General features: G+C 48.0%; 1 protein-coding gene across 1 annotated transcript in view; it reads right to left on the reverse strand.

Annotated features, from left to right (window-relative positions):
- ttc7b (tetratricopeptide repeat domain 7B) overlaps nt 1-17,148 on the reverse strand; it is a 293,340-nt gene that overhangs the window by 237,578 nt on the left and 38,614 nt on the right. Inside the window, exon 4 of the mRNA XM_055640228.1 lies at nt 4,787-4,920. Within this exon, the coding sequence (XP_055496203.1) occupies nt 4,787-4,920 (134 nt within the window). The remainder of the gene's footprint in view (nt 1-4,786; nt 4,921-17,148) is intronic.

Raw genomic sequence — 17,148 nt, forward strand, 5'->3', positions numbered from 1 at the left:
TCGGCCCTTCGAGCCTGCACCGCCATTCAATATGATCATGGCTGATCATCCAACTCAGTATCCCGTACCTGCCTTCTCTCCATACCCCCTGATCCCCTTAGCCACAAGGGGCCACATCTAACTCCCTCTTAAATATAGCCAATGAACTGGCCTCAACTACCCTCTGTGGCAGAGAGTTCCAGAGATTCACCACTCTCTGTGTGAAAAAAGTTCTTCTCATCTCGGTTTTTAAAGGATTTCCCCCTTATCCTTAAGCTGTGACCCCTTGTCCTGGACTTCCCTAACATCGGGAACAATCTTCCTGCATCTAGCCTGTCCAACCCCTTGAGAAACCGTGGGTAAAAGGGCCTGTCCCTGTGCCGTGCTGTTCTGATCTAGTAGAAGTCCGACGTGCGATCTATGCTGTTGAATCAGCATCAGGTTACCGGAGGACAATGTACAGAAAGATGCACGCTCTTCAATGGCAGAACGGGAAGGAGAAAAGCAATTAAGAAACAGATCAGGCATGAAACTCTATAAGAATAGACTCAAGGGGCTCATTGGCCTACTTTTGCTCCTCCTGAAACATCAGGGCCCATTTTTTCTTTGCATAGTATCGGTTTCTGGGGCTCTATTAATGCGTTGAAAATTCCTAGATAATCTTCTCTGGGACCGGGTTATTATCCTTGTGGGAAAACCATGGGTTTTTGACTGGTATATGGTTGGACAAAGGCCAGAGATGCGAGTCTGGGTCAGGTGGGTGGTGGTGCAGTGGCGCAGCAGTAGAGCTACTGCCTTACAGCGCCAGTCGGGCTCAATCCTAACTACGGGTGCTTAACTGTACGGAGTTTGTACGTTCTCCCCGTGACCTGCGTGGCTTTTCTCCAAGATCTTCGGTTTCCTCCCACACTCCAGAAACGTACAGGTTTTCAGGTTAATTGGCTTGGTATAAAAAATGTTAACATGTCCCTAGTGGGTTTAGGATAGTGTTAGTGTGTGGGGATCGCTGGTCGGCGCGGACTCGTCGGGCTGAATGGCCTGTTTCCGTGCTGTATCTCTAGACTAAACTGAAGCGTTGTTGAGGAACAGGAGGGGCTTCACATCAATTAATCTAGGATGATGAGTACATGGGCTAGTTCCACGGTCACTACTGCATAGGGTCACATTCTGTTTAACACCAGCAAAGTGAATGAATTCATTGAAGGTAGACACAAAATGCTGGAGTAACTCAGCCGGACAGGCAGCATCTCTGGAGAGAAGGAATGGGTGACGTTTCAGGTCGAGACACGTCTCCACCCGAAACGTCACCCATTCCTTCTCTCAAGAGATGTTGCCCTATCCCGCTGAGTTACTCCAGCATTTTGTGTCTATCTCCGGGTGTAAACCAGCATCTGCAGTTCCTTCTGACACAGTTTGAATGAATTAATTATTGGTTGAGGGACAATGTTCGTCTGGGTACCGTCCTGCTTATTTTTAAACAGCGTCATTTTTACCATGAGCTATCGTCATAAGTGATTGGTGCAGAGATCGGCCACTCGGATTAAGTCCACTCCGCCATTCAATCATGGCTGATCTATCTCTCCCTCCTAACCCCGTTTTCCTGCCTTCTCCCCAGAACCCCTGACACCGGTACTAATCAACTAATCTATCTCTGCCTTAAAAATATCCATTGACTTGGACTCCACAGCCTTCTGTGGCGAATTACACAGATTCACCCCCCTCTGACTAAAGGAATTCCTTCTTACCTCCTTCCTAAAGGAACGTCCTTTAATTCTGAGGCTATGAACTCTGGTCCTAGACTCTCCCACTGGTGGAAACATCCTCTCCACATCCACTCGATCCAAGCCTTTCACTATTCGGTAAGTTTCAATGAGGTTTCCCCCTCCTCCTTCTAAGCTCCAGCGAGTACAGGCCCAGTGCTGTCAAACGCTCATCATATGTAAACCCACTCATTTGTGGGATTCATCTTGTAAACCTCCCCATTAACCTTGTCTCATTGTGTAGATAAGAGCTTTAGAAACTGAAGGTGTCGAACACAAAACCACTCACACCTGCTCCCTTCTTCAAGAAGTTCACGATTCAAGTTCTACTACACCAGCCAAAGCATGCCTGTCTAAAAGTCTCTTAGTGCCACTATCGAGCCTGAAGAGGGGTCTCGCTCCAAAACATTCTTGCTATTGGGGGAGTGCAGCGCAGGTTTACAAGGTTAATACCCGGGATGGCGGGACTGTCATATGCTGAGAGAATGGAGCGGCTGGGCTTGTACATTCTGGAGTTCAGAAGGATGAGAGGATATCTTATTGAAACATATAAGATCATTAAGGGTTTGGACACGCTAGAGGCAGAAAACATGTTCCCGATGTTGGGGGAGTCCAGAACCAGGGGCCACAGTTTAAGAATAAGGGGTAAGCCATTTAGAACGGAGATGAGGAAACACTTTTTCACACAGAGAGTTGTGAGTCTGTGAAATTCTCTGCCTCAGAGGGCCGGTTCTCTGGATACGCTCAAGAGAGAGCTAGACAGGGTTCTTAAAGATAGTGGAGTCAGGGGATATGGGGAGAGGGCAGGAACGGGGTACTGATTGGGGATGATCAGCCATGATCACATTGAATGGCGGTGCTGGCTCGAAGGCCCGAATGGCCTACTCCTGCACCTATTGTCAATTGAAACATCACCCATTCTTTCTCTCCAGAGATGCTGCCTGTCTCGCTGAGTTACCGCAGCATTTTGTGTCCACTATCGTATCTGCCTTCCCCCACACTACTGGCAGTGCGTTCCAGGTTCTCACTACACTCTGTGTAAAATAACTTGCCCCACACGTCCCCTTTGAACTACGCCCCTTTCACCTTAACCCCGTGCCCTCTAGTCTAAACCCGCTGAGTTATTCCAGCTTTTTGTGTCCGTCTTTGTGTAACTGCCTGAGAGATTGTTAAGAGTGGCAACATGATGCTTCCTGATCAGTCGCAGGGTGCCAGATGTACAAGACAACAGACAGAATGAATTATTAAGCTGTTCAGGGGCAGAACTTCAAGGATGCATAACAAGGTGACCAGCGTAAAGGGCACTGTTACAACCCAGACACCGAGCAGACCCTTCAAGGTGAATGATAATCAGAGAACCAAAGAGACACACAGTGCTTGAGTAACACAGCGGGTCAGGCAGCATCTCTGGAGAACATGCACAGGTCCACAGATCTACAGTGACACATTACAATCGCTCCACACTCCCTGTTCCTACAGCAACATTTATTACTTTAACGATTATCTTCTTCTTTGATAGGACTTTGTTGGCTTTACCTTGCTCTAAACATTGATGGATAGGTGTTCAAGAAGTAACTGCAGATGCTGGAAAATCGAAGGTAGACAAAATTGCTGGAGAAACTCAGCAGGTGCAGCAGCATCTATGGAGCGAAGGAAATAGGCAACGTTTCAGGCCGAGACCCTTCTTCAGACTGATGTAGGGGGTGGGGGGGGGAAGAAGAAAGGAAGAGGAGGAGCCAGAGGGCTGAGGGAGAGCTGAGAAGGGGAGGAGACAGCAAGGGCTACCGGAAATTGGAGAAGTCAATGTTCAGGCCACCGGGATGCAGACTGCCCAAGCGGAATATGAGGTGCTGCTCCTCCAGTTTACGGTGGTGCTCACTCTGGCAATGGAGGAGGCCCAGGACAGAAATGTCGGATTCGGAATGGGAGGGGGAGTTGAAGTGCTGAGCCACAGGGAGATCAGGTTGGTTAATGCGGACCGAGTGGAGGTGTTCAGCGAAACGATCACCAAGCCTAGGCTTGGTCTCACTGATGTAGAGCAGCTGACATCTAGAGCAGCGGATGCAATAGGTGAGGTTGGAGGAGGTGCAGGTAAAAGATGGATAGGTGATGTTTTGGGTCAGAACTCTTCTTCAGACTGAAGGCAGTGGAGGGGAGAAAGGTGAGTCTGAGGAAGGGCTCCGACGCAAAACGTCACCCATCCACGTTCTCCACGGATGCTGCCTGACCCGCTGAGTTACTCCAGCACTCTGTGAAGCGTCACCTATCCATGTTCTCCACAGATGCTGCCTGACACGCTGAGTTACTCCTGCACTCTGTGTCTTTATTTTCTCCTGGCATGTGAGAAAATAAGGGGGGGTGGGGGGGGTGAGGGTGGTCAAGGTTGATTGGCAGATGGCTGGACAAAGGCTAGAGATGAAATCACAGACAATCAGAGCAAACTATTTCAGAAAGAACCATGGGGGTGATGTGCTGCAGGAATCGTCAATCTCAGAGACTTTAATGAGGAATAAAGCAAGGATCTGAAAGCATTTTGTCATAAGAGTCATGGAGTCATAGAGCGATACAGTGTGGAAACATGCCCTTCGGCCCACCATGCCCACACCTGCCAACATGTCCCAGCTACACTTGTCCCCACCTGCCTGCGCCTGGTCCATATCCCTCCAACCCTGTCCTATCCATGAATCCATTTGAAGTTTAGACATACAGCGCAGAATCAGGCCCTTTGGCCCATTGTGTCTGCGTAGACCAGCGATCCCCGCACATAAACACTATCCCACACACACTAGGTACAATTTTCAATTTTACCGAAGCCAATTCACCCACAAACCTGTACCCCTTTGGAGTGTGGGAGGAAACCAGAGCACCCGGAGAAAAACCCACATGGTCATGAGGAGAACGTACAAACTCTGTACATACAGCACCTGCGGTCAGGGTCGAAGCGGAGTCTCTGGCGCTGTACGGCAGCAACTCTACCGCTGCGCCACCGTGCCGCACTTTGTGCTCCTAACAGTAACAGCGGTAAAACCCAAGCAGATTCTTCTCACCTTTTCGATTTCTTGTAAATAAAGCAGGCCTATGTCACCAGCTTTCTCGTAACATGTAATTATTTCTTGTTCAGGATCGAGCTGAAGCACATTTTGTGATGATCCCGAGGTTAACAGCTTCTCCAGACACAGGCCTACGGAACGCAAAGAAATAAAAAGCATAATTAGATAAGCCAATTTATCAATTAAACTGAATATGAATTGCTCAGTCATAGATATGGGTCAAAAGCAGGCAGGTGGGACCATTGGAAGCCATTTAGAACAGAGACGAGTGGTGAGTCTGTGGAATTCTCTGCCTCAGAGGGCGGTGGATGCTTTCAAGAGAGAGCTAGATAGGGCTCTTAAAAATAGCGGAGTCAGGGGATATGGGGAGAAGGCAGGAACGGGGGGTACTGATTGGGGATGATCAGCAATGATCACATTGAATGGCGGTGCTGGCTCGAAGGGCCAAATGGCCTACTCCTGCACCTATTGTCTATTGCCCTGATTGACACAGCCAAATTGGGCCGCAGGGCCTGTTTCAGTGCTGGGGACATCTTGGGTGGGCTTGGGTAAGTTGGGCTAAAGGGGCTCTTTCCATGCTGTACGTGACTCCATGGCACAATAAACTTCACCAAGCCAAATTCAACACCATGACCTGAGATTTGAGTCTGAGATATAGTGCTTGTAGATTCTTGACTATTAAGGATGACATGGGTTACGGGGAGAAGGCAGGAGAATGGGGTTGGGAGGGAAAGGCAGATCCGCCATGATTGAATGGCAGAGTAGACTAGATGGGCTGAATGGCCTATTTCTGCTCATATGACCTATGAACATATATTTGTAGTGGCACGGTGGTGAGGCAGCTTCAATTGTTTTCAGACTTGGTACTTAACTGAGATCCATGGCCAAAAATGTGTGAGAAAGAACTGCACATGCTGGAAGGTAGACAAAAATGCTGGAGAAACTCAGCGGGTGAGGCAGCATCTAAGGAGCGAAGGAATAGGTGACGTTTCGGGTCCTACGCTCCATAGATGCTGCCTCACCCACTGAGTTTCTCCAGCATTTTTGTCTATCTTCGATTTTCCAGCATCTGCAGTTCCTTCTTAAACTAAAGGAAGATTTGCAGTTCTACATATGCGTATGGGATGCTTGCCATCATAGGTCGGGGCTTTGAGTATAAGAGTCAGGAGGTCATGTAGCAGCTTTATAGGACTTGGATCATGCCATATTTGGAGTATTATGTGCAGTTCTGGTCACCAGCTTACTGGAAGGATGTGGAGGCTTTGGAGAGGTGGTGGAAGAGTTTCACCAAAATGATGCCAAGTGCAGTGAAATCCTTTTTTTGTGTGCAGTTTTTAGGTCTGCAGTTTAGCACGGAAAAATTACATATAAAACTAGCAACAACACATACTTTATTGATGGCAATAAACTCCCAACTAACAGCAGTATGTGATCAATGATTTACTTAGAGCTCTAACACGGGGTACACACTGTACCTAAACCTACACTTCTCCTGACAGTAATAATCCCAAATTATCAACTATTTACACATTCGTTTTTTTAGTTTTAGAGATACAGCGCGGAAACAGGCCCTTCGGCCCACAGGGTCTGCATGGACCAGCGATCCCTGCACATCAACACTATCCTACACACACACTAGGGACATTTTTACATTTACCAAGCCAATTAACCTACAAACCTGTACGTCTTTGGACTATGGGAGGAAACCGAGGATCTCGGAGAAAACCCACGCAGGTCACGGGGAGAACGTGCAAACTCCGTACAGACAGCACCCGTAGCCTGGATCGAACCCGGGTCACCGGCGCTGTAAGGCAGCAACTCTACCGCTGCGCCACCGCGACCGCCCCTAATTATATAATAATTATATTATATATTTATTATGTGATATTACATTTATATTATATTACTATAGAAGTTTATATAATGATCAGAGGCATAGATCGGGTAGACAGTCAAAAGGTTATTTCACCCAGAGTGGAAATGTCAAATACTAGCGGGCATAGCGTTTCGTTGAGAGGGGTAAAGTTCAAAGGAGATGTGTGGGGCAATTTATTTTTTACACAGAGGGTGGTGGGGGCCTGGAATGTGCTGCCAGGGCTGGTGGTGGAGGCAGATACGATTGTTGAGGCATTTAAGAGGCTTTTAGATGGACACATGGATATGCATCACCATGAAAATGGATGAGGTGCAGGCAGAGGAGTTGATCTTGGCATCATGTTCAGCTCAGACACTTTGGGCTGAAGGGCCTGTTCCCGCGCTGTACCATATTCTATGTTCATGAGTACAATCACACCACGCACAAGTCCATTAGATAGCGCAAAGAGAAAAATAGGGGATTGCAGCATTCTGGCATTGCAGTTACAGAGGCTATTTACAGATATGAAAATTTCCCAACATGTTATTTACAGAGATGTACGCTAATCGAATCAAACATGTATATTCAGTTAAAAAATCTGCTGCAGGTTCTCAATGGGTCAATCAGCATCAGGGGTGAAGTTGGTGTTTTGGGTTGGGGATGAAGGGTCCAGGCTGTCCACTGTCTCCACGCACGCTGCTCGCTTGACCCACTGTGTTCCTCCAGTACAGATTATCACTCCAGATTCAAGCATCTCCACTCTCTCGTGTCTCCATTCAATCCGGCAGCCTTTTCAGCTTCAAAAACCCTTCACTCCTGAGCCGTACTTAATACCTGTGACACGTCCGCTCCAGCCACTAGCAATCCCAGAGGGTCACCTTACCGCAGTCTTTACATCGAGCTGATCTCACTCCCTGAACTACAGTTGCCACCCTAACTTAATTGTCTTCACAGTAAGCTTAACCCAGGCAAATAACACTAATCAATTACTAATGTAGTTATGATTATATGTTGCACTTGGCACATCATTAGACATCACAAATTCAATGACATGAACTTGCACTTTAATTCTTTATTAGACGGGGTGGCACAGCGTTCAAGTTGCTGCCTTACAGCACCAGAGACCCGGGTTCGATCCTGACTACGGGTGCTGTCTGTGCGGAGTTTGTACGTTCTCCCCGTGAGTTTTCCCCGGATGCTCCGGTTTCCAAAGACGTGCGGGTGTCTGGGATAATTGGGTCTCTGCAAACTGCCCTTAAGTGTGCAGGGAGTGGGTGTGAAAGTGCAATAACAGAGAACTAGTATGAAAGGGTGATGGATGGCCATCGTGGACTCGGCGGGTCGAAGGGCCTGTTTCCGTGCTGTATCTTTCAATCCATCAATCTCCACCAAAGGATTGCAAATGTAGGCAGGCTTCACGCCATCTTCTCAAAGGCAAACCAGTGTTCAATAAATGCTGACCTTGCCAGCAAGCACCAGATCACAAATGTTTCATCTCCATTATCAGACTAAAGGGCCTGTCCCACTTGGCCGTCATTTACGCGCCAAGTGGGACAGGCCCTCTTACCACATATGGCCATGGCTCTCTGTTCTCCTCCTCCCCGACCTTCAGTACATTGCTCCTCACAGTAACACTTCCACTTGTTCCTGCCTCCCCTCTCTCAAATTTCCTTCCCTCCCCACACCCCTTCAAAATGCCACCGATCCACCTTCCCCACAGATGCTGCCCGACCCGCTGAGTTACTCCAGCACTTTGTGTCCTTTTTTTAAAATTAAAAGAGATACAGTGCCGAAACAGGCCCTTCGGCACGCGCCGACCAGCGATCCCTGCACATTAACACAGTCCTGCACACACTAGGGACACTATTTTTACATTTACCAAGCCAATTAACCTACAAACCCTGTGTGTCTTTGGAGTGTGGGAGAAAAATGCAGATCTCGGAGAAAACCCACGCAGGTCACGGGGAGAACATACAAACTCCGTACAGACAGCACCCGTAGTCAGGATCGAACCCGGGTCACCTGCGCTGCAAGCGCTGTAAGGCAGCGACTTTACCGCTGCACCCAGTAAACCAGCATCTGCAGTGCCTTATTTCTTCATTTTCCTCGTTTTTTCAACCTTGCCTTAGAGCTAATACCCTATGATCCAGGCAGCAGTTTGGTAAACATGAGGTGCAGAGAAGGTTAAGGGGTGATTTAAGGTACTTGTGTTTTAGATTAACTAAGGAGAAACTATGTCTAAAAGGATTAGTAACCAAGGAAATGGATTTATGTGACCGACAAATGAAGCAGAGGTGACAGTGAGAAATTTGTTTTTTTACATCGTGGTTTGTTGTGACCTGGCATCTGCTGACTGGAAGGACGAGTGAAAAAGATTCACAAGTAGTGTCATAGAAGGAACTGGGTAAATACTTTGAAGGGGAAAGAGAGAAAGTATATGAGCGGCACAATGGCTCAGCGGCAGAGTTGCTGCTTTACAACGCTTGCAGCCCCAGAGACCCCGGTTCAATCCCGGCCACGAGTGATGTCTGTACGGAGTTTGTACCTTCTCCCCGTGACCTGCGTGGGTTTTCTCCGAGATCTTCGGTTTCCTTCCACACTCCAAAGGCGTACAAGTTTGTAGGTTAATTGCCTTGGTATAGGTGTAAATTGGCCCCAGTGTGTGTGTGTATAAAAGATAGTGTAAAGGGGCTGTCTCACTGCGGCAACCTAATCCACGAGTTCTGACGAGTTTGCCCTAGACTCATACTCGCAGCATGGTCGACACGAGGTCCGAGGAGGTCTTTGTAACTCTCCTTCATGCTCGCGAGTAGTCCCCGCCTATTCGAAGCCTCACCTAGGTCGCGGCGTTTTTTTCAACATGTTGAAAAAAGCCTGCATGTAAAAAAAGGTCGCCATGGAAATAATCGATACTTTTTTTACTCGTAGGTTTAGTCGAAGTAGATCGTAGTAGGTCGGCATGTTAGTCGTAGGTAGTCGAGGGTAGTCGAAGGTAGTTGTAGATAGTATTCAGCTTATTTGTAGGGAGGTCGAAGGAGATCAAAGGAGGTCGTCTTCACTCTCCACTATTCGGTGTCCAATTTTCCCGAAGTTAGTCGAAGCTAGTCTTCTACATAGTTGAAGGAGGTCGAAGGAGGTCTTCTACAACATGACACTTTTTCAAACTCTCCTAAACTCTTCTAAATTTGCCAATTAGGTCGCCACAGTGGGACAGCCCCTTTAATGTGCGGGGATCGCTGGTCGGTGCGGACGCGGTGGGCCCACAACGTTTGTGCCAAACACGGTGCTAAGTTAAACTAATCTCCTCGGCATCCACATAATCCATATCGCTGGAGGGAAGGAATGGGTGACGCTTCGTGTTGAGACCCTTCTTCAGTCTCGAGCGGAAACGTCACCCATTCCTTCACTCCAGATATGTTGCTGCCTGTTCCGCTGAGTTACTCCAGCTTCTGGTGTCTATCTTCGGTTTAAATAATCAGCATCTGTAGTTTTCAATGTATCCCACCTCTCCTTATAGTAAATGTCCTCTAACCCAGGCAGCGTCTGGTAATCCTCTTCTTCATTCCTTCCAAAGCCTTCACATTCTTTCTGTATGGGGGAGGGAGCAAAACTGTACACAGTACTGCAAATGCAGTCGAACCACAATCCTATAAATTCGCAACATATTTTCCTGACTCAATGCTTTGTGGAAGAGAACTAATATGATGGGTGTGGTGGAGTACTAGCACGCTGGGCCATTTGGTCCCCTTGGCTGCCTTGTTCCATTCCCTTGGGCAAAAAATCAGTCATGGGCCATTTTCCAGTAGTTTCTTGCCCAAGAACTAGGGTGGCACAGTGGTGCAGCTGGTGGTGGCCATTCGGCCCATCAAGTCTACTCCGCCATTCAATCATGGCTGACCAATCTGTCCCCTCTTAACCCCATTCTCCTGCCTTCTCCCCATAACTCCTGACACCTGTACTATTCAAGAATCTACCTACCTTCAAAATATCCACTGAGGAGACTAAAGAAGGTCCATCTGTTTCCTCAGATTCTGGTGAACTTCTACCGCTGCACCATCGAGAGCATCCTTACCAACTGTATCACAGTATGGTATGGCAACTGCTCTGTCTCCGACCGGAAAGCACTGCAGAGGGTGGTGAAAATTGCCCAACACATCACCGGTTCCTCACTCCCCTCCATTGAGGCTGTCCAAAGCAAGCGCTGTCTGCGAAGGGCACTCAGCATTGTCAAGGACTGCTCTCACCCCAACCACAGACTGTTTACCCTCCTCCCATCCGGGAGGCGTTACAGGTCTCTCTGTTGCCGGACCAGCAGGTCCAGGAACAGCTTCTTCCCTGCGGCTGTTACATTACTTAACTCTGTACCTCGGTGATTGCCAGTCACCCCCCCTCCACCCCCGGACACTCCTTCCCCCAGTAAAATTGCACTACTACAACTGTATGTACGTAAATATATTTATTGCTCATATTCTATGTCGCTCTACTAGGGAGATGCTAACTGCATTTTGTTGTCTCTGTACTGTACACTGCACAATGACAATAAAGTTTGAATCTGAATCTGAATCTGACTTGGCCCCTTCAGCCTTCTGAGGCAAAGAATTCCACTGCTACTGCCTCGCAGCGCCAGAGACCGGGTTCGATCCTGACCTCAGGTCCTATCTGTGTGGAGTTTGCACGTTCTCCGTGTCCTCGTGGGTTTCCTCCGGGTGCTCTGGTTTTCTCCCACATCCCAAAGACGTGCAGGTTTGCAGGTTAATAGACCCCCTGTATATAAACCCGTAGGGCGCAGGGAATGGGTGCAAAAGTGGGATAACACTTGTGTGAATGGGTGATCGATGGTCGGTGTGGACTCGGTGGGCCGAAGCCATGCTGTGTCTCTAAAACCTGTGATATCTGCCCAGGTCTCGGGTGTGTACAATTGCTCCGCAGATTGCTTTGAATTTACTGTGAGCAGTTGACAACAGGTACAAAATGCTGGGGTAACTCAGCGGGTCAGACAGCATCTCTGGAGAACACGAATAGGTGATGTTTCTAGTGGAGACCCCTCTTCAGACGTCTGTAAAAGGGTCTCCGCCCGAAACGTCACCTATTCCTTTTCTCCAGAGACGCTGTCTGACCCGCTGAGTTACTCCAGCATTTTGTGTCTATCTTCGGTTGAAACCACCATCTGTAGTTCCTTCCTACACTACCAGTTGATGAAGCCATTTGCAGTGACAACAGCTTTGAAAAACAAATACATTGTGAGACGCTTCTTCCAGCAACTTTGTCATGGGTTGCCATGGATACAGAGCTGTTAACTACCGTGAATTATTATATTATTTTTAACCACAGCTAAACGCCTAGTTGGCTTCTGGCACCAAGACTAGACTCAAAAATGCCCATTTCCGTTTATTTGTACATTTTGATTTTTTTTTAAACTGATTTATTTTGTTTCCATAGTAATCGGGGAAAATAAAATCCCTTTTCACTGCACCAAGATTTTATTTTGTCAAAAATGATTCAGTAGCCAAGCTTGCACCTCGCAGAAGCACCTTTTACTTGCTATGTTGAGGAACTCTCACACCATTTTGAACATGGTGCACCACAGCTTGCATTTGTGCAGTCCTTTTTGTAACTTACCCAGTTAATGTTTTACGTGTCATTCCTAACTGTATGTCATGTTGTCACTGGCGTGCAGAGCACCAAGGCAAATTCCTTGTATGTGAATACTTAGCCAGTAAACGGTCACGGTGGCGCAGCGGTAGAGTTGCTGCCTTACAGCAAAATTCAGTGCCGGAGACCCGGGTTCGATCCCAACTACGGGGGCTGTCTGTATGGAGTTTGTACGTTCTCCCCGTGACCTGCGTGGGTTTTCTCCGAGATCTACGGTTTCCTCCGACACTCCAAAACGTACAGGTTTGTAGGTTAATTGGCTTGATAAAAATGTAAAATTGTCCAAGTTGGCGATATGCAGAGTATGGCCCTGCCGACTACAACATTCAGAAGGTTCAGAAGGATATTCATTCATTCATTCATTCTGGATTAAGTGTCTGAATTAGAGGATATCCAACTATCAGGTGGACGCAAAATGCTGCCGCCTCACCCGCTGAGTTTCTCCAGCATTTTGTGTCTACCTTTGATTTTACCAGCATCTGCAGTTCTTTCTTAAACAGCTCTCAGGAGGTGTTGGACAAACATGGATTTGGTTTCTCTTGCGTGTCAGAGGTTGCGGTGAGACCTGGCAGAAGTATGTAAAATTATGAGAGGCGTACATAGGCTAGATATTTTCTATCTATTTTTCCCCAGGATGGGAATGTTAAAGACCAGAGGACATAGTTTTAAAGTGAGGAGGGCAGAGTTTAAAGGAGACTAGACTAAAGTGGGACCCGTCGGGTCCCGTTCCCCCAACGTAATATTCCACCACTTACCCATAGCCTCCAACTGCGCAGGCGTGGCTGACAGGATCCTGTCGTGACGCCACTGATCCCCCCCTCTTCCCCTCACTCCCCCCACGCCTTTTCCCCCCCAGCCCTTCCTCGTCCCCCCCCCCTCGCCCTTCCTCCTCCCCTTTCTTCCCCCCTCATAGATATTTTCTATCTATTTTTCCCAGGATGGAAACGTCAAAGAGCAGAGGACAGAGCTATCGTGCGATGGGCAGCGTTTAAAGGCGATGTGCGGGGCAGGTTGCTTTACAGAGAGTGGGTGCCTGGAAGGAGTCACAATAGTGCCATTTCAGAGGCTTTTAGATAGACACGTGGAGGAAATGGAAGAGTATGTGCAGGTAGATGGGATTAGTTTATCTTCGCATCAGGATCAGCACAGGCATTGTGGGCCGAAAGGCTTGTTCATGTGCTGTACTGTTCTTATGTTCTGTAACAAACTTCCCAAGCTCTTCACAGAGCAGGACCGGACAGCTAGATAGGGCTCTTAAAGATAGCGGAGTCAGGGATTATGGGGAGAAGGCAGGAACGGGGTACTGACTGGGGATGATCAGCCATGATCACATTGATGGGCCGAATGGCCTACTCCTGCACCTATTGTCTATTGTCAAATAGCAGGGGGGAAGTTCAGGGAGCTGGAATGAAGTCCATGTGGAAAGGCAGATAGGTGGGACCTTTGATTGAGAAGACAGAAACAGCAAAGGTTAAGGAAAGGGGAGGAAAGTTTGGGACAAGAGATGCAGAATTTAGTTTAGTTGAGAGATACAGCACGGAAACAGGCCTTCGGCCCACCGAGTCCGTGCCGACCAGCGATCCCCACACACTAACACTACCCCACACACACACACACACCAGGGACAATTTACAATTACACCAAGCCAATTAACCTACATACCTGTACGTCTTTGGAGTGTGGGAGGAAACTGGAGCAGCTGGAGAAAATCCATGCAGGTCACGGGGAGAATGTACAAACTCAGTAGTCAGCACCCGTAGTCAGGATTGAGCCCGGCTCTCTGGCACTGCGAGGCAGCAACTCTACCGCGGCCCCACCGTGCTGCCCCAAATGGATTGGTCAGAGGGTCAGCAAAAGGAGCAGTAAAGGGCCTGTCCCACTGCATGCATGCGATTAACTCTGACACAGGACTGGAGGTGTTTTCAGCTGAGGGGGTGCAGGCTTTTATTTGTAAACACTGCTATAGCTTCCTCTGACAGCTCGTTCTAGATACGGATTACCCACTGAGTTAATATTTGGCCCTTGAGGTTCCTCCTAAATCTCTCTCACCTTAAGCCGCGTCTTCTAGTTTGAGAAGCCCTAGCGAGAGACAGCAGATGCTGGAAGGGACAGATGACATTTTGGATCGGGACAGAACTCCTGTCTGAAGAAGGCTCCCGACCTGTTATATCCCGACTTATCATCTGTTCATTGCCTTCCACAGAGTTACTCCAACAATTTGTTTTTTTGCTCAAGATATCAATAACAACGGATAGAACGACAGGGAAGATACAAGGTGGAGAATACAGGTAGACAAAGTCCAACGTCCACACACAAGGAGGGGGAGGTAAATCCGACAGCACCCTAGCTTGTGGTAGTGGTGTTCAAAAGACTGATGACAGAGGGGAGGAAGACCGGTGGTGCGCACTTCCCAGCTTCTGCCTTAAAGAAGGAATGACCGGGGTGAGACAAGTGTGTGATTATGTTGGGTGCTTTCACGAGGCAGCGTGAAGTGTAGATGAAGTCAATGGTGGGGAGTCTGGTGTGTGTGACGAACTGGGCTACATCCACAACTCAGCAATTTCTTGCGGACCTGGGCAGAGCTGTTCCCAAACCAAATGGTGAGCCTTCCCGACAGTACGCTTTCTATGGTGCATCCGTGGAAGTTTGTGGGAGTCACTGGAACCATGTTGAACTTCCTCTGTCTCTTCAGGAAGTAGAGGCGTTGGTGCCTTTAATCAATGCCGCATCAATGTCGGGGATCCACGACAGGCGGTCGGCATTATTAACACCAAGGAACTTGAAGCCCCCAACCATTTCAACTCCGGCATCATTGATGCTGATTGGGGTGCATACTCCACCACTGACTCCTGAAGTCAGTCGAGCGCCCTGGAGAGGAAAAGACTACAAAAAGTAGTAAACACTGCCCAGTCAATCATCGGTTCTGACCTCCCTACCATCGAGGGGATTTATCGCAATCGCTGCCTCAAAAAGGCTGGCAGTATCATCAAAGACCCACACCATCCTGGCCACACACTCATCTCCCTGCTACCTTCAGGTAGAAGGTACAGGAGCCTGAAGACTGCAACGACCAGGTTCAGGAATAGCTACTTCCCCACAGCCATCAGGCTATTAAACTTGGCTCGGACAAAACTCTGAACATTAATAGCCCATTATCTGTTATTTGCACTTTATCAATTTATTTATTCATGTGTGTATATATTTATACAATGGTATATGAACCCACTGATCTGTTCTGTAGTCATGCCTACTGTGCTCTGTTGTGCTGAAGCAAAGCAAGAATGTCATTGTCCTATCTGGGACACATGACAATAAACTCTCTTGAACCTTGTATCTTGAAAGTCAGCAACTAGTTCCTTCATCTTGCTGACACTGAGGAAGGTTGTGTTTTATGTTTCTATGTTCTATGTTAATGATATTCTTCTCCGTGGATTAGTGGGCAAAATTAGAGCACATGGTATTAGGGGTAGAGTGCTCGCTTCCTTCCTTCGAAGCCCTCCCTTCACCACCTCCAGTTTAAATTCCATTTGGAATATTTTGGAGGACCAAGAAACCAAGAGCCAAGAGTGCTGACATGGATAGAAAATTGGTTGGCAGGCAGGAAACAAAGAGTAGGGATTAACGGGTCTATTTCAGAATGGCAGGCAGTGACTAGTGGGGTACCGCAAGGCTCAGTGCTGGGACCGCAGCTATTTACAATATACATCAATGATTTGGATGAAGGAATTACGTAACATTAGCAAATTTGCAGATGTCACAAAGCTGGGTGGCAGTGTGAACTGTGAGGATGCTATGAGAATACAGGGTGACTTGGACAGGTTGGGTGAGTGGGCAGATGCATAGCAGATACAATTTAATGTGGATAAATGTGAGGTTATCCACTTTGGTAGCAAAAACAGGAAGGCAGATTACTATCTAAATGGCGTCAAGTTGGGAAAAGGGGAATTACAACGGGATCTGGGGGTCCTTGTACATCAGTCTATGAAAGTAAGCATGCAGGTACAGCAAGCAGTGAAGAAAGCAAATGGCATGTTGGTCTTTATAACACGGCGAGTCGAGTATAGGAGCAAAGATGTCCTTCTGCAGTTGTACAGGGCCCTAGTGAGACCACGCCTGGAGTATTATGTGCAGTTTTGGTCCCCAAATTTGAGGAAGGACATTCTTACTATTGAGGGAGTGCAGTGTAGGTTTACTAGGTTAATTCCCGGGATGGCGGGACTGTCATATGCTGAGAGAATGGAGGGGCTGGGCTTGTACACTCTGGAGTTTAGAAGGAGAGGGTACCTTATTGAAACATATAAGATTAAGGATTTGGACATGCTAGAGGCAGGAAACATGTTCCCGATGTTGGGGGAGACCAGAACCAGGGGCCACAGTTTAAGAATAAAGTGTAAGCCATTTAGAACAGAGATGAGGAGACACTTTTTCACACAGAGAGTTGTGAGTCTATGGAATTCTCTGCCTTAGGTGGAGGCCGGTTCTCTGGATACTTTCAAGAGAGAGCTAGATAGGGCTCTTAAAGATAGCGGAGTCAAGGGATATGCGGAGAAGGCAGGAACGGGCTACTGATTGTGGATGATCAGCCATGATCACATTGAATGGCGGTGCTGGCTCGAAGGGCCAAATGGCCTACTCCTGCACCTATTGTCTAGTGTCACCTTGTCGTGGTGGAGAAGCTTGTGTGGTCCTGAGATCCAGAGAGCGATGCCGTCTGGAGCGATGCTCCTGGTAGGGCCACCCAAGGCGGTAAGGTCGAGGGGGAGGTCTTTGACAAAGAGCAATCCAACCAAGACCTCAACGGTGGAACAGGCGGAGGAGGACGATGGCTGACCTAAGTGGAGCGTCACAACGG

Source organism: Leucoraja erinacea, chromosome 9, assembly GCF_028641065.1.
Source record: "Leucoraja erinacea ecotype New England chromosome 9, Leri_hhj_1, whole genome shotgun sequence".
Taxonomy (NCBI): domain Eukaryota; kingdom Metazoa; phylum Chordata; class Chondrichthyes; order Rajiformes; family Rajidae; genus Leucoraja; species Leucoraja erinaceus.